This window comes from Apodemus sylvaticus, chromosome 3 (genome assembly GCF_947179515.1).
Source record: "Apodemus sylvaticus chromosome 3, mApoSyl1.1, whole genome shotgun sequence".
NCBI classification, from domain to species: Eukaryota; Metazoa; Chordata; class Mammalia; order Rodentia; family Muridae; genus Apodemus; species Apodemus sylvaticus.
Window position 1 is genome coordinate 104305042 of NC_067474.1, and position 18818 is coordinate 104323859.

General features: G+C 38.6%; 1 protein-coding gene across 1 annotated transcript; it reads left to right on the forward strand.

Moving 5' to 3' along the window:
- Positions 1-283: 283 nt before the first annotated feature.
- On the forward strand, positions 284-1978 carry LOC127679996 (Kruppel-like factor 18). The gene has a single exon (XM_052175556.1). It carries the CDS (start codon positions 284-286, stop codon positions 1976-1978), a length of 1695 nt encoding a protein of 564 aa, XP_052031516.1.
- Positions 1979-18818: the final 16840 nt, after the last annotated feature.

Genomic DNA, 18818 nt, shown 5'->3' on the forward strand with positions numbered 1-18818 from the left:
TGACCACCTCAGGATGAGTTTTATACAAGGAGACCTCAGAGCAATAGAGTTGAATTTTACTTGACCATTCCACATTCATCAGAACCAAAGAACGTGTGAAGCCCTGGCATCCAGCACACATTTTCAGCCTTCTTTCTACCATGTAACTTCTGTCTGTCCACTGAATGTGTGTATTCTCAAGGACTTTAAGCTCTCACAGTGGCATATCTAGTTCAGCCCAGTGTTCTCCTTTTCCCAACAGTGTAAGAACATGGAGAGTTCCTACACCTTCTGTGAAGCCTATATGGAGATGGCAGAAAACACAGTTGCTTCCCAGCCAGGATCCTGGAATACCCAACCTTCCCCTATGGAGTCCAGCCAGCTTATTTCAGGTCAGAGCTCAGATATGCCTACCTGGAAACAAACAGTGATGGCATCAACATCCTGTAGCAACCAAGATGCAGCCTGTACTCTGAGTTCAACAGCACACCTGGGAGAAGCCAATGATTTCCTGTTTGGAGAGCCAAGTGAGACCTCTTTTTGGTACCAGCAAGTTGTGTCTGCTGAGCAGAAAATCTCCCCTGCAGGCCCTCAGCACATGCAGCTCAACAGCACCCCGAAGACATGCCTTTCTCATTCCCAGAAGAGAGCAGAACTTGACACCAGGGATACTCTCTACAATGAAGGCTACTGGAAGAGGACAATGAACTCTGACAAGACTCTCTTGTTCACAAATACAGAAATGTGTTTGAATCCCAGGATTAACTTTGGTAATCATCAAAAGGTGCTTTCAGGAAGTCATGCTCTCCAGGACCCAAATGTAGATCACTCCCTTGCTTCTAAACATGACCAGATTTTCAGTGGTGAACATGAGATGCCTTTCCATGGTAACCAGACCAACTACAATCAGGTGACACCAAGGAATGGAGGGCATCTGACTCTCTATGGGAATCAGATGACATCACCCAGTTATACACAGGCCCTTTATCCCAATCAAATCATAACATCCTTTTCTGAACAGAATCGTTTTAGGAATCACCAGGAGAGCCCAGTAGCTGACAATGAATACTATGGAGATCAGATGATACTGCCAAATGGAAACCAGGTTTTCTCTGAGCCTCAGATGAGAATTAACTGTGACCAAACAAATGACCAAATGAAATCCTTCAGTGTTCAGAATGTCTCCAAAGATCAAGAGAATCTCCTCAGTGGTGAGCACTCCCTCTCTGGGTATCATTCATCAGGGTACAGATGTGACCAGGATTTGACTGTGAATCACCAGGTATCAATTTCAATTGCTGGCCAGTCTTTCTATGAGTTTCAGAAAGAGACTTCCAGTTTTGACACAACTCCTCATGGGTATAAGAGGACAACATACAGTCCAGAAGAGAACCTGGCTAGCCATTCAGAGACAAGTCCCAGTTCTGAAGAGATATTCTATTTGGGTCAGATAAAGACCTCTTTTGATGAAAATGTCTTCCCAAGTCAGAATGGAACACCCAATCTGGAAGGAAGCCTTGATTGGCAGGTGACTTCACTTCGTCCCCAAGCCTCATATGTGGATGAAAACCCTTATCCTTCAAGTTCCCCTTTGGTCCAAAGACAACCTCAGGAAAACTCTTCAGCTTCCAGTTTGGTCCAGGTACAACATGCAGAGATGAAGTTAGACACCAAGACCAAGAGCCCAGTGTCCCGGAAGAACCCTCATCCTTTGAAGAGCTTCGCCTGTACCTACCAGGATTGTCAGAAATCATACAAAAAGTCTCACCACCTCAAAAACCACATGAAGAAACACACACGTCAGAAGGATTATGCCTGTGATGAGCCTGGATGCAAATGGAAATTCTTCCGCTCAGAAGATCTCAAGAGACACAAGCAAAAGCACAGTGGGGAGAGGCCCTACCCCTGTGACATGTGCAACAAAAGCTATTCCAGACCCGATTATCTCAAAAAGCATCAGAGGATCCATCTTCAAACATCACCCACTACTGCAACCTGAATGCCCACTCCCCTCCCCATACCATATCATATTACACTAACATATTTCTTCCTTCTTCTCAGTCACCATACCTGACCACTAATCAAGTACTTTGGGGATAATAGTGGGCCCCAGCAATGGACTCACTCAAATATTCCCAGCAGATTTTTTTTCAAGGAAAGCAGAGATGTAATGACAAACGTGTAGCTAGCCTGAATCAAAATTGTATACACTGAAATTTTATTATCAATTAAACATAAAATTATAAATACTTTAAAAAGTAGGGAACTTTTCATTGTCTCAGTTCACATTCCTGAATTTGAAATCAAATGCCATGTTCATAATAGGAAGACATAATAACTTCAGTGTGTTCAAAAAATGTTTGCTTGAAAATCACTAAAAGTGATAAACATGCTGCCTCCAACTCAAATATTCACAAAACACATGTGTGACAAAGGAAGTGAAAAATCTCAATATTATGAAAATTCAACAGTCCAATTGAACTAGATGTGGAGATATTTCCCTGAAGAAATTTAGGTGAATTCAGACAAGTGAAGAAGAGTCATTGTGCTTGCCCAATGCAAAATCTCAAATTAAAACCACACTCATGTATCATCATATACAATGGCAAATACAAAAACAAAACAAACACACAACTTTCCTCCACCCAACTTGAAAATCCTAAAGATAGACTATATTCTGGGTAATGCTCCATTTTACATATTCCAAAGGACAAAACAACAAACCAGAAATTAATTCCATCAGATAGAGCAGTGGCAGGGCCTGTGAGACTTTTTGTTTTTCTTTTGTATTTATTGTTTAAATTTTTATTAGATATTTATTTTATTTACATTTCAAATGTTATCCCCTTTCCACTTTTTCCCTCTTTTTCCCTCACTTTTCCACATGTGCAAGGACTTTTCCTCTCATTGACACCTGACCACCCCATCCTCTGCTATATATGCAACTGGGGCCATTGGTCCCTCCATGTGTACTCTGTGGTTGGTGGCTAAATCCCTAGGAGCTCGGGGAGTCCTCATTTGTTCATGTTGTTATTCCTCCTATGGGGCTGTAAACCCCATCAGCTCCTAGGGTCCTTTCTCTAGCTCCTCCATTGGGAAGCCTGTGCTCAGTTCAATGGTAGGCTAAGAGCATCCACTCTGTATTTGGCAGGCACTGGCAGAACCCCTCAGAAGACAACTATATCAGGCTCCTGTCAGTTAGAACTTCTTGGCATCCACAATAGTGTCTGGGTTCGGTAATTGTATATTGAATGGATCCCCAGATATGGCAGTCTCTGGATGGTTTTCCTTCAATCTGCTACACACTGTCTCTGTATATCCTCCCATAGGTATTTTGTACCCCTTTTAAGAAGGACCAAAGTGTCCACACTTTGGTTTTCCTTCTTCTTGAACTTCATGTGGTCTCTATTATATCTTGGGTATTCCTGCCTTCTGGGGCAATATTCACTTATCAGTGAGCATACCATATGTGTTCTTTAGTGATTGACTGGTTTAAGTCACTCAGAATGTTATTTTCTAGCTCCATCCATTTGCCTAAGAATTTCATGAAGACATTGATTTAATAGCTAAGTAGTACTCCATTGTTTAAAGGTACCACATTTTCTGTATCCATTCCTCTCTTGAGGGACATCCTGGCTCTTTCCAGCTTCTGTCTGTTATAAATAAACCTGCTATGAACCTAGTGGAGCATGTGTCCTTATTACATGTTGGAGCAACTTCTGGGTATAGGCCCAGGAGTGTTATATCTGGGTCCTCAGGTACTACTATGTCCAATTTTCAGAGGAACTGCCAAACTGATAAATAAATAAATGGAAATCTAACTACTGTGAAAAAGTTAGCAACTGAAATTTCATTTAGACACACTAAAAGAGGTCAATCTGTTTTCTTCAGTGGAGTCACACCAGACAGATCAAGCACTACAGGGAAGGCCTCATGTTCAGAAGTAGGTGACTTACCAAAAATGGGTTACATGTGATTTTGCATGTGTGCTTTTTTTTTAAATTACAGGTTAGTTTTCTTTGTTTTGTTTTGTTTTTTTTTTTTTGATGCTTTTGATTTTTTTTTGGTGTGTGTGTGCATTAATTTTTTTGTTTTTTCTTTGGAGAAGGAACTTAAAAGTTGGGTGGGAAGGAACAGGAATACAATCTGGAAGGAGTTAGAGGAGGAAAAGAATATCTTAAAAATATATTTAGATTTAAAAATGTTTTAAAGTATGAGGTATATTATGAAAATTTAAATATGTGTAGTTCAATGTATTTTAATTATAAGGCAATTAATAAAAGTGCTGTTATATCTGTGATGAGTTTTCTTACTTGAATATTTATTTTTATTTAATAACTTATTTATTAAATTTCTCTATTAAAATAAATAAAATATATCCCTAAATCTATTGAAGTTAAAGAATTACATGAAATTCTGACAGTACAATGGTATGAATGATTTTCAAATTATATATGAAAAAAGATTGTAATTATTTATTAGTAATACTAGATGGAAAACACCATATAGTCTTTAAGCAATTAATGAAAAAACAGGCAACAACAACAATAACAGAACATGCAAAGCCATTGAGATAAGAGATATAAGTGTCCTGTCCAGAACTGCCAGGCTAACAGAATAGGTTTGATGGGAAGAAGTGATTCCAACAATGCAGCTACAGAGACTTGATGTCACAGAGAGGAATTTGGTCTTGTAATGATATCAACAACATTTTTTTCCTCCACTGGATATTTTCTTTATTTACATTTCAAATGTCATCCCCTTTCCAGGTCTCCTCTCTGGAACCCCTATCCCATCCCTCCTCCTCCTGCATCTCCACCACCCACACACCCACTACTGCCTTTCTACCCTGGCATTCCCCTATATTAGGGCATGAAATCTATCAGGCACAAGGGCTGTTTCTTCCACTTATGTCCAACAAGGCCATCTTCTGCCACTTATGTGGGCAGAGCCATGGGATCCTCCATGTGTACTCTTTGGTTGGTGGTCCAGTCCTGAGGAGCTCCTAGATATCAAAACTCTTAAGTCTGTTAAATATAAAGTTTCAAATCTTAGCTAGAGTAATAAAGCAAGAAAAAGAGATACAGGGAATACAATAAGAGGGAAGAAGTCAAATAATATCTATTTGCAGGTAACATAAACTTATATCCCCCCCCAAATAAAGGAAAAAAAAAGAAGACAGTAAACACCTGAGAAGAAAACTCTTAAACCTAGGGAGAGAGAGATGGTTCACTGGTTATGAGAATTTGCTGCTCTTGCAGAAGAATAGAGTTTGTTCCTAGAATGCATAGGATGTCTCATTATCCCCTGTATCTACCGTTCAAAGCAATCCAAAGCCCTCTTGTAGCTTTCTTGGGCATTGAATGCATGTAGTATACACACATTAACACAGACAAATCACTCTTGTATGTAAAAAAAAAACAGTAAATGATGAAATATTCATTTTCTAAAACATATAAAAGTAACACACAGGTCAAACAGGATATATATATATATATATATATATATATATATATATATATATATATATACACAAACACACACACACACACAAACATACACATACATATGTCTGTGTGTAGCAACACTTAATGTAATAAAAGAGGACATAAATTCAAAAGATAAAATATATATGAGAGAGATTTGAGGAAGGAAAGAAAAAGGAGTAATAAAGGATGTACTGATGTTGTACATCAAAACAAAAACAAATACTAAAAAGAGAATATGTTACAGCTATTAAACACATTCTGCAAATTGTCAAGATAAAATTCAACACACACACACACACACACACACACACACAAAACCAAAAAATAAAACCCCCACACAATAGTCTTCTTAGCAAATAACAAAACACATTGAAAATAAATCCTATTCACAATAGTCTTTAAAGAGTGGCAATAGGAACATTTCTGGGTTAAAAACATTGAGATGCCTGTGTGACCCCATCCTTCCACCAGGAGCCTTTCCTGTCCAAAGGAAGAACAGGGGGAAAGGAACAGGGTTTGAAAGACTGGCCTTCCTGGGACTGCCCAAGCAGGGGATCCACCATGTCTGCAGATGACAAACCCAACACTCCTGCAGTCAAGACTCACCTGTTGACAGTAAACTAGTATGATAGATCCTTGGGAGGTCAGGTCAGCAACTGATCTATACAGATATGGATGCTTGGAGCCAACCATCATACTGAGCTCAGGGAACTTGGTGGTGGAGCTGACAGAACAGGAGGAGCAGAGGGAGATTGCAACCCTGTTGGAAGAACAATATAGGCTTGCATAACTACCCAGTTCTCCCAGAGTCTAGACCATCTACTAGGGAATGAACTTGAAGGTATCGATGGCACCAGATACATGTGTAGCAGAGCATGGACTTGCCTGACAGCAATGGGAGGAGAGGACCTTGAACCTGGGGAAGTTTAATGCCCCAGTGTGTGGGTATACTGCAGCAGTAGGCTGGGAAGAATGAAGGTGGGTGTAAAATCACCTTCACAGACACAAAGGGGTGGGGGGGGGTGGTTGTGGGACGGGAGATGTGGGATGGCAAGAATGTGGAGGGGTTACTGGGAAGTGGGATATCATGGGAAGGGTGTTTGGTGAAAGGGTCACCAGCAAGTGGGATATTATTATCATTATCCAAATGCTTCCTAGAGGAACTGGTATTCCAGGATTTCTGACACACAGGCTTGTGGCTGGGACAAGCCACAGGCAGAGAGAGAAAGACCAACTAACACCAGGGATAACTAGTTGGCAAGAGACAAGTACATGAACATAAGCAACAGAACCCAAAGCTACTTGGCATATGCAAAGTATCAGAACCCATTTTTTTTCCACCACAGTGATTCCAGGATACACCAACACATCATAAAACTAAGACTCGATAATAACTTGGTCATGGAAGAAATAAAGAAATTAAAGACTTTTTAGAATTTAATGAAAATGAAAGCACAACATACCCAAATTTATGGGACACAATGAATGCAGTGCTAAGAGGAAAACTCATAGTACCAAGTGCTTCCAAAAAGAAGCTGGAGAGCGCATACACTAGAATCTGAACAGCACACCTGAAAGCTTTAAAACAGAAAGAACCTTATACACCCAAGAGGAGTAGAAGGCAGGAAGTCATCAAACTTAGGGCTAACATCAATGAAGTTGAAACAAATAGAACTATAGAAAGAATGAACAAGACCAGGAATTGGCTCTTAGAGAAAATCAAAAAGATAGATAAACCCTTAGCCAGACTAACTAAAAGGCACAGAGACAGTATCCAAATTAACCAAATAAGAAATGAAGGAGGAGATAACAATAGAAACTGAGGAAATTCAAAATATCATCAGAACCTACAACAAAATCCTATATTCAACAAAATTAGAAAATCTGGATGAAATGGATACTTTTCTAGACAGATTCCAGGTAACAAAGTTAAATCAGGATCATACAAATCTTCAAAATAGGCCCATAATCCCTAACGAAATATCAGCAGTCATTAAAAAAATTTTTTTTGGTTTTTTTTTTGTTTAAAATTTTTTTTATTCGATATATTTTTCATTTACATTTCAAATGATTTCTCCTTTTCTAGCCCCCGTACTCCCTGAAAGTCCCGTGAGCCCCCTTCTCTCCCCCTGTCCTCCCACCGACCCCTTCCCACTTCCCCGTTCTGGTTTTGCTGAATACTGCTTCACTGAGTCTTTCCAGAACAAGGGGCCACTCTTTCTTCCTTCTTGTACCTCATTTGATGTGTAGATTATGTTTTTGGTATTCCAGTTTTCTAGGTTAATATCCACTTATTAATGAGTGCATACCATGATTCACTTTCGAGTCTAGGTTACCTCACTTAGTATGATGTTCTCTAGCTCCATCCATTTGCCTAAGAATTTCATGAATTCATTGTTTCTAAAGGCTGAATAGTACTCCATTGTGTAGATATACCACATTTTTGCACCCACTCTTCTGTTGAGGGATACCTGGGTTCTTTCCAGCATCTGGCAATTATAAATAGGGCTGCTATGAACATGTATCCTTATTACATGGTGGGGAATCCTCTGGGTATATGCCCAGGAGTGGTATAGCAGGATCTTCTGGAAGTGAGGTGCCCAGTTTTCAGGGGACCGCCAGACTGATTTCCAGAGTGGTTGTACCAATTTGAAACCCCACCAGCAGTGGAGGAGTGTTCCTCTTTCTCCATACCCTCTGCAACACCTGCTGTCTCCTGAATTTTTAATCTTAGCCATTCTGACTGGTATAAGGTGAAATCTCAGGGTTGTTTTGATTTGCATTTCCCTAATGACTAATGAAGTTGAGCATTTTTTAAGATGCTTCTCTTCCATCCGAAGTTCTTCAGGTGAGAATTCTTTGTTTAACTGTGTACCCCATTTTTTAATAGGCTTGTTTGGTTTTCTGGACTCTAACTTCTTGAGTTGTTTATATATATTGGATATTAGGCCTCTATCTGATGTAGGATTGGTGAAGATCTTTTCCCAATTTGTTGGTTGCCGATTTGTCCTCTTGATGGTGTCCTTTGCCTTACAGAAACTCTGTAATTTTATGAGGTCCCATTTGCCAATTCTTGCTCTTAGAGCATACTCTATTGGTGTTCTGTTCAGAAACTTTCTCCCTGTACCCATGTTCTCAAGGGTCTTCCCCATTTTCTTTTCTATTAGCTTTAGAGTATCTGGCTTTCTGTGGAGGTCCTTGATCCATTTGGATTTGAGCTTAGTACAGGAGACAAGGATGGATCAATTCACATTGTTCTCAAGGGTCTTCCCCATTTTCTTTTCTATTAGCTTTAGAGTATCTGGCTTTATGTGGAGGTCCTTGATCCATTTGGATTTGAGCTTAGTACAGGAGACAAGGATGGATCAATTCACATTCTTCTGCATGCTGACCTCCACTTGAACCAGCACCATTTGTTGAAAAGGCTATCTGTTTTCCATTGGATGTTTTCAGCCTCTTTGTCGAGAATCAATTGGCCATAGGTGTGTGGGTTCATTTTTGGATCTTCAATCCTGTTCCACGATAGTGTCTGGGTTCCTTAATTGTATATTGAATGGATCCCCATGAATGGCAGTCTCTGGATGGTTTTCCTTCAATCTGCTACACACTGTCTCTGTATTTCCTCCCATAGGTGTTTTGTACCCCTTTTAAGAAGGACCAAAGTGTCCACACTTTGGTTTTCCTTCTTCTTGAATTTCATGCTGTCTGTGAATTATATCTTGGGTATTCCTACCTTCTGGGGCAATATTCACTTATTAGTGAGCATACCATATATGTTCTTTAGTGATTGACTAGGTTAAGTCACTCAGAATGTTATTTTCTAGCTCCATCCATTTGCCTAAGAATTTCATGAAGACATTGATTTAATAGCTAAGTAGCACTCCATTGTTTAAAGGTACCACATTTTCTGTATCCATTCCTCTCTTGAGGGACATCCTGCCTCTTTCCAGCTTCTGTCTGTTATAAATAAACCTGCTATGAACCTAGTGGAGAATGTGTCCTTATTACATGTTGGAGCAACTTCTGGGTATATGCCCAGGAGTGTTATATCTGGGTCCTCAGGTACTACTATGTCCAATTATCAGAGGAACCGCCAAACTGATAAATAAATAAATGGAAATCTAACTACCGAGAAAAAGTTAGCAACTGAAATTTCATTTAGACACACTAAGAAGGTCAATCTGTTTTCTCCAGTGGAGTCACACCAGACAGATCAACCACTACAGGGAAGGCCTCATGTTCAGACTGACCAACAATGGGTTACATATTATTTTGCATGTGTGCTTTTTTTTTTAACTGCAGGTGAGTTTTCTTTGGTTTCTTTCTTTCTCTCTCTTTCCTTCTTTCTTTTTTTTTTTTGGATGCTTTTTATTTATTTATTTATTTTGTAGGTGTGTGTTGAAATTTTTATTTTTTCTTTGGAGAAAGAATTTAAAAGTTGGGTGGGTAGGAACAGGAATAGAATCTGGAAGGAGTTAGAGGAGGAAAAGAATATGATAAAATATATTTAGATTTAAAAATGTTTTAAATAATGAAGTATATTATGAAAATTTAAATATGTGTAGTTCAATGTATTTTAATTGTAAGGCAAGTAATAAAAGTGCTGCTATATCTGTGATGAGTTTTCTTCATTGAATATTTATTTTTATTTAATAATTAATTTATTAAATTTCTCTATTAAAAAATAAATAAAATATATCCCTAAATTCATTGAAGTTATAGAATTACATGAAATTCTGACAGTACAATGGTATGAATGATTGTCAAATTATATATGAAAAAACATTGTAATTATTTTAATAGTAATAGGAGACGGACAATACCATATAGTCTTTAAGCAATTAATGAAAAAACAGGCAACAACAACAATAACAAAACATGCAAAGCCATTGAGATAAGAGATAATAGTGTCCTGTCCAGAACTGCCAGGCTAATACAGAATAGGTTTGATGGCGAGAAGTGATTCCAACAATGCAGCTACAGAGACTTGATGTCACAGAGAGGAATTTGGTCTTGTAATGATATCAACAACATTTTTTTCTCCATTGGATATTTTCTTTATTTACATTTCAAATGCCATCTCCTTTACAGGTCTCCTCTCTGGAACCCCTATCCCATCCCTCCTCCTCCTGCATCTTTACCACCCCCACACACACTCTTGCCTTTCTGCCCTGGCATTCCCCTATATTAGGGCATGAAATCCCTGAGGCACAAGGGCTGTTCCTCCCACTTATGTCCAACAAGGCCATCTTCTGCCACTTACATGGCCAAAGCCATGGGATCCACAAAAGAGCCATGGTTCTTTGGTTGGTGATCTAGTCCCCAGGAGCTCCTGTATATCAAAACCCTTAAGTCTCTTAAACCTAGGGAGAGATAGATGGTTCACTGGTTATGAGAATTTGCTGCTCTTGAAGAAGAATAGAGTTTGTTCCCAGCATGCATAGGATGTCTCATTATCCTCTGTATCTACTGTTAAAGGCAATCCAAAGCCCTCTTCTAGCTTTCCTGGGCAGTGAATGCATGTAGTATACACACATTAACACAGACAAATCACTCTTATATGTAAAAAAAAAAACAGTAAATGATGAAGTATTCATTTTCTAAAATATATAAAAGTAACACATAGTTCAAGCAGGATATATGTAGGAATATATATGTGCACAGACACACACATATATGTCTGTATGTAACAACACTTAATGTGATAAAAGAGGACACAAATTCGAAAGAGATAAAATATATACGAGAGAGATTTGAGGAAGGAAAGAAAAAGGAGTAAGAAATGATGTACTGATGTTGTACATCAAAACAAAAACAAATTCTAAAAAAAGAAATTGTTACAGCTATTAAACACATTCTGCAAATTATCAAGATAAAATACAACACACACACACAAACACAAAAGCAAAAACTGAAACTAACAAACAATAGACTTCTGAGCAAATAATAAAACACATTGAAAATGAAGACTATTCACAATAGTCTTTAAAGAGTGGCAATAGGAACATTTCTGGGTTAAAAACATTGAGATGCCAGTGTGACCCCATCCTTCCACCAGGAGCCTTTCCTGTCCAAAGGAAGAACAGAGGAAAGGAACAGGGATTGAAAGACTGGCCTTCCTGGGACTGCCCCACCAAGGGATCCATCATGTCTGCAGATGACAAACCCAACACTGCTGCAGTCAAGACTCACTTGCTGACAGGAAACTAGTATGATAAATCCTTGGAGGGTTAGGTCAGCAACTGCTCAATACAGATATGGATGCTTGGAGCCAACCATTGTACTGAGCTCAGGGACCTGGTGAGGGAGCTGAGAGAACTGGTGGAGCAGAGGGAGATTGCAACCCCGTTGGAAGAACAACATAGGCTTGCTTAACTACCCAGTTCTCCCAGAGTCTAGACCATCAACTACGGAATGAACTTGGATGGATCCCTGGCACCAGATACAGGTGTAGCAGAGCATGGACTTGCCTGACGGCAATGGGAGGAGAGGACAGTGGACCTGGGGAAGTTTAATGTCACAGTGTATGGGTATACTAGGCAGTAGGCTGGGAGAAGTGTAGGTGGCTGTAAAATCGCCTTCACACAGACAAAAGGGGGGGGGAGGCAGATGTGAGATGGCAAGATTGTGGACAGGTAGCTGGGAAGTGGGATATCATGGGAAGGGTGTTTGGTGAAAGGGTGACCAGCAAGTGGGATATCATTATCATTATCCAAATGCTTCCCAGAGTGAACTGGTATCCCAGGATTTCTGACACACAGGCTTGTGGGAGGGACAAGCCACAGGCAGAGAGAGAAAGACCAATTAACACCAGGGATAACTAGTTGGCAAGAGGCAAGTACAGGAACATAAGCAACAGAACCCAAAGCTACTTGGCATATGCAAAGTATCAGAACCCACTTTTTACCACCACAGTGATTCCAGGATACACCAACATATCATAAAAGCAAGACTCTTATTTAAAATCACATCTCATGATAATGATTCAGGACATTAAGCAGGACATAAATATCTCAGTCAAAGAAATACAGGACAACAGCACCTGTGCTTGCCACTGTATCAAGTATCAGGCATAGCACTGGAGGATTAACAAAAAACACAGACATGGGTCATTCTGTAGGGAGAATGCCAAAGATTTACTGTGAGTCCAGCAATATATATACTAGAGGCCAGGGAAGGGAACAGGAAAAATCAATTACAGCCATAGGTCAGGCACCTGGGAAGTCCATACAACACCAGGCAGGAGAGCAGGAATCAAGCTAAGCCATGGGATGTTTTGCTCTCAAGAAACCTGTGCAAACAGCTCATCTGGGGGCATTGAGCCAAGCTCTCTGGTTCCCAACAACAGGAAAACCCAGTTAAACAGTTAGAAGCCCTTAAAGAGGAAACACCAAAACCCCTTAAAGAAATACAGGAAAGCACAATCAAGCACAGGAAGGAACTGAGCAAAACCATATACGATCTCAAACATGAAATAAAAACAATAAAGAAATCTCAAAGAGAGAGAACCCTGCAGATAGAATACCTATGAACTAGATCAGGAGATAAAGATACAAGCATCATCAACAAAATAAAAGAGATAGAAGAGAGAATCTCAGGTGCAGAAAATACCATAGAAAACATTGTCAAAAGAGTCAAAGAAAATGCAAAATGTAAAAAGGTCCTAAGCCAAAACATCTGGGAAATCCAGGACAAAATGAAAAGACAAATCCTAAGAATAATAGGATTAGAAGAAACTGAAGATTCCCAATTTAAATGGCCAGTAAATATTTTCAACAAAATTATAGAAGAAAACTCTCCTAACCTATAGAAATACATGCCCATGAACATAAAAGAAGCCTACAGAACTCCAAAAAGACAGGAGCCTAACAAAACTTCCTCCTGCCACATAATACTCAAAACACAAAATGCAAGAAAGAATATTAAAAGCAGTAACTGAAAAAGGTTAAGTAACAGATAAAGTCAGAGCATTCAGAATTACACCAGACTTCTCGCTGGAGACTACAAAAGCCAGAAGATCCTGGGCGGATGTCATACAGAACCAAAGAAAATACAAATGCCAGCCCATGCTACTATACCCAGCAAAACTCTTAATTATCATAGCTGGAGAAGTCAAGATGTTCCCTGATAAAAAAAATTTTAAACAACATCTTTCCATACATCAAGACCTACAAAAGATAATAGATGGAATCCTTTAACAAAAGGCGGGGAACTACATGCTAGAAAAATGCAAGAAAATAATCCTCTTTCAGCAAAGCCAAAATATAGCCACACAAACATATTTCAACCTTCAACAACAAAAATAACAGGAAGCAACAATCAATAGTACTTAGTAAATATCTCTTAACATCAATGGGCTCAATTCCACAATAAACAGACATACACTAACTGACTGGATGCATAAACAGGACCCAACATTTTGTTGCATACAGGAAAAGCCTCTCAGTGTCAAAGAAAGTCACTACTTTAGATTAAAGGACTGGAAAACAATCTTCCAAGCAAATGGTCCCAAGAAACAAGCTGGAAGAGACATTCTCATACTGAATAAAAGTAACTTTCACCCAGGAATATTCAAAAAGGATGAGGAAAGACATTTTTCACTTAATTTTAAATATCTATGCACCGGATGCAAGGGCGACACATTCATAACAAAAATAATCTACTAAAGGTCAAAGTGTACATTGTACTTCACACTATAATAGTGGGAGACTTCAACACCTGAGTCTCATCAATGGACAGATCATGGAAACACAAATTAAACAGAGACACATTGAAGGTAACAGAAATTATGGACCAAATGGATTTGACAGATATCTATAGGGCATTTCATCCTAAAAGGAAAGAATACAGCTTCTTTCCAGCACCTCATGGTACCTTCTCCAAAATTAACCATATACTTGTTCCCAAAACAGTCCTCAACAGATAGAAGATTGAACTCATCTCATCAGATCACCATTGACTAAGGCTTGTCTTCAATAGCAAGAAAAACATCAGAAAGTCCACATACCCATGGAAGCTAAACAATGCCCTACTCAATAATAACTTGGTCTCGGGAGAAATAAAGAAATTAAAGACTTTAGAATTTAATGAAAATGAAAGCACAACATACCCAAATTTATGGGACACAATGAATGCAGTGCTAAGAGGAAATCTCATAGCACTGAGTGCCTCCAAAAAGAAGCTGGAAAGCGCATACACTAGCAGCTGAACAGCACACCTGAAAGCTTTAAAACAGAATGAACCTTATAAACCCAAGAGGAGTAGAAGGCAGGAAGTCATCAAACTTAGGGCTAACATCAATGAAGTTGAAACAAATAGAACTATACAAAGAATGAACAAGACCAGGACTTGGCTCTTAGAGAAAATCAAAAAAATAGATAAACCCGTAGCGAGACTAACTAAAAGGCACAGAGACAGTATCCAGATTAACCAACTCAGAAATGAAGAAGTAGGTAACAATAGAAACTGAGGAAATTCAAAATATCATCAGAACCTACAACAAAATCCTATATTCAACAAAATTAGAAAATCTGGATGAAATGGATACTTTTCTAGACAGATTCTAGGTAGCAAAGTTAAATCAGGATCAGATAAATCTTCAAAATCATCCCATCACCCCTAAAGAAATATCAGCAGTCATTAAAATCTATGAACCATAAATTAAGTCGAGGAACAGGAGGTTTTTGTGCAGAATTTTATCAGACCTTCAAAGAAGACCTAATACCAATACTTTTCAAACTATTCCACAAAAAGGAAACAGAAGGAACATATCTATTTTATTCTATGAAGCCATTATTATGCTGATTATTCTTTCTTGGCAATGAAATTTTTTCTATATAATCATGAAATTCATAAAATATCCTTTCATAGAGGACTTCATAAAAGATATTTTTTCTATTTCTATCATGTTTAATGTTCCAAATAGCTTTTTAAAATTCTTTGAGTGCATATTACGTTTAGTTTTTACTTTTAGAAGTTATTTTATATATAGGAGAGATTTAACTACTAGAAATCATTTAGATGACTTTAAAAATGTCAATACTGAGTTGTATATTTTAAAATAAATTTTATTAGTTCAAAAAAATTAATAATTAAAAAGTGAAACTTCATGAAACCAATACCCTCACACTACTAACAATCATCATGTGGGTAGTTAGATAACCTACAGTATAGAATTAGCACTTTAGCTGCTGTAATATATGACAGAGAGTTATTTCTATAGAAACATAGCAAGAATCGGGTGGGGGAAAGTTTAAACACCAAGAAAATAAAACAGCTAATATTAGCACATAGAACCAAATACAGAGTTCTCAAAGAAGAAATAAAAGGCATGAGAAAAATAATTTCCTATTTCCCATATGTAGCCATTAGGGAAATCAATAATAAAGTTGTGTTCTAATTTTGCCTCATTCCATTCAATACGTCCAAGTTGAAAAATGACAGCAATGGAAAGTGAAACAGCCATTCTGGAAATCAGTAGGGAAATTCTACAAAAAACTAGAATTAGATATAGCATATGATTTTACTGTTGTCGAGCATATACCCAAAGTGATATATATCCCACTATCAAGATGTGTCTTAATCTTGTCCATAGCTGCTATATTCACAGTATCCAGAAGATTGGGGAAAACCTGGGTGTTCATTAATGAACAAAATGAAGAAAAATACTATATATTTGGACAATTGAATATTGTTCAGCAATTAAAAATTTAAAATTTGAAATCTGCAGGGAAACAGATACCAATGGAAATATCCACTCTGGTTTTGGTAATGAAGACCTGGAAAAACAATGTTGAAATCTCTCTGTCATGTATGGACTCTAGCTCTGAAATTTCTATGTGTGGGTTATATCTTAGTGCTCAAAGAAGTTAGGAAACAGTAAAGACCTAAGAGGTGGGCTTACTAAGAGAGTGGAGGTAAAATACAGATGATATGGAGTGAAAATAAAAATAATAGAAAAAGAAGTTTAGGTGGAGTAAGTGATGGGACTGTAGAGTATAGATGTATGTAGAGAAGAAGGATAACTAACACTTCAAAAATCTATAATCTATGTAAATATAGAGAAAGATAGATAGATAGATGATAGAAAAAGAACTTTAAATGGGTACCTTAGTTGGGTTTTTGCTGCTGTGAATTGACACCCTCACCAAGGCCAGTCTTACAAAGGACAGCAGTTGATTGTTGAACTGGCTTATAAGTTCAGAGGAGGAATTCCAGTATCATCAAGGAATACAATGGCAGCATCCAGGCAGGCATGCTCTAGGAGGAGGTGAGATTTCCACATCTTCATCTGAAGGTGGCTAGCAGAATGCTGGTTTCCAGGCAGTTGGGATGAGGTTCTTAGGGTCCACACCCACAGTGACACATCTATTCCAACAGGGACACAACTTTTAATAGTACCACTCCCTGGGCATAGCAGATACAAACTATCACATTTCACTTCCTGGCCTACATAGGCTTGTTCATATACCTAGTCATGGCATAATACAAAATATATTTAGTCCAAATTCAAAATTCCCCATAGTCTTTAGCAGTCTCAACAACTGATAAAATCAAACAACTGTCCAAAGTTCAATGTCTCTTCAGTGATGCATCCAATCACTTAAGTGTAATTCCCAAAGCAAGGCAGGAAACTAGCTTGGCAAACTCCAAATTCTGCACCTCTGTGGCTAATGTCAAAGAAGTCTTCATATCTCCAACTCCTTTTTCATCTTTGTGGACTACAAACATTTCCTTCTCCTGGGCTTGCTCTACTCTCTGTTAGCAGCTTTCCTTAGCAGATAGCCGACAGATCTGGCATCTCAAACATTTTGGGTTGGCTAAGACACATTCAGTGCTTTAGCTTCTTCTTTAAATGTTGTGGCATCCCCAATTGGTCTCTTCTGGGCTTTTTCAAAGAGCATTTTTTGGTCTCCAACTCTGTCCCCTTTAGCAGTCTAAGATCAGGTTGATCCTCTCCTCTGCAAGGGATGTTCTTCTTGAACATTCCATGGTACTGGCATCTCCAATACATTGGGTCTTCTGTTGCAACTATGCTTTATCAATAGCCTCTCATTGGCTCTTCATGGTGCCAAGACTCAAATTCTTTGCATGACCCCTTCAATCCTGGGCACTAAATATCAACTAAGGCTGCACCTTCACCAATAACCTTCCATGGCATCTCACAGCACAAGTCCTTGGCTGTTCAACATGACCCCTTCATACTTTTAAACGAGTACTACCTGTGTGGCTCTTACAAATTACCAATGTCAGATGAAACATGAGCTACAGCCTTGCTATTTCTGGAATACATCTTCTTGTGCTCCAAGAAAATGATTCCCAGAATATTTCACCTCAGTGATGCTGGTCTCTTCTTAATAACCACTAATTTCTAGGATTCATCTATCCAGCATCAATCGTCATCCCACTTGTTCCTTCTATTCTTGATTCTAAAGCTACAGACACATGGCTGGAGCAGCCACGTTCTGCTGCTTACAGGAACTGGAACATGGCCGATTACATTATCTCTAGATTACTGTTTTCCAACTCCTTCCCTCTCTGTGCTTTTTTGTCCTAGATCTTGGTCTGTAGATTGACCTTGAACTCAGAGATCTACTTGCCTGCCTCCTGGAAATAAGGTATGTACCACCAAGCCTGGACTTAAGCTTTTCTTCACCTAAATCTTGCTCTGTCCCAGGCTGGCCTTTAACTCAGGAAGCTGAATGGCTTTATCTGCTGGAATTGAAGGTATGTAGCAGAATTCCTTGATCTAACTTTCACTAGGGATATTCTTGCCTCAAAGTCCCACTCTCTCAATATTCTCTGTCCTATAACACAGGATTTGGCTCCATTTCACTTCCTGGCACCTCTTTAAGATGAGAAGCATGTATTTAATATTTTCCCATTCGAAACTTTCTATGCTTGTTCAAAATGTTCTTAATGAGACTTAAACAGAAAAATTTCTCTCCTGTGCTTTGTTGAGACTTTGTTTGTCAATGCAATTAATTGGAGCCTCTTCACCATAGCCTTACTCAGACACATCAGATAAGGGCAAAACCAAGCCACATACTTCACAAAATTACTACAAAAATCAGTCTCAAGACCAAATAATGAAGGTCTTCACTAAAACCTCTTGGGCCAGGTATGCACAGATAAAATCATTCAAATTGACAAATTCTTCCATACTCCTATTAGGATGGCTGATTAAGCCACACTTAAAATATTCCATGCCTTTCCAAATCCAAAGTCACACATTCTTCTAAACAAAAGCATGGTTAGGCCTGTAAGAGCAATATCTTTCAACTGGTAGCAATTTCTTTCTTAGGGTTTTACTGCTGTGAAAACATACCATGACCAAGGCAAGTGTCTATT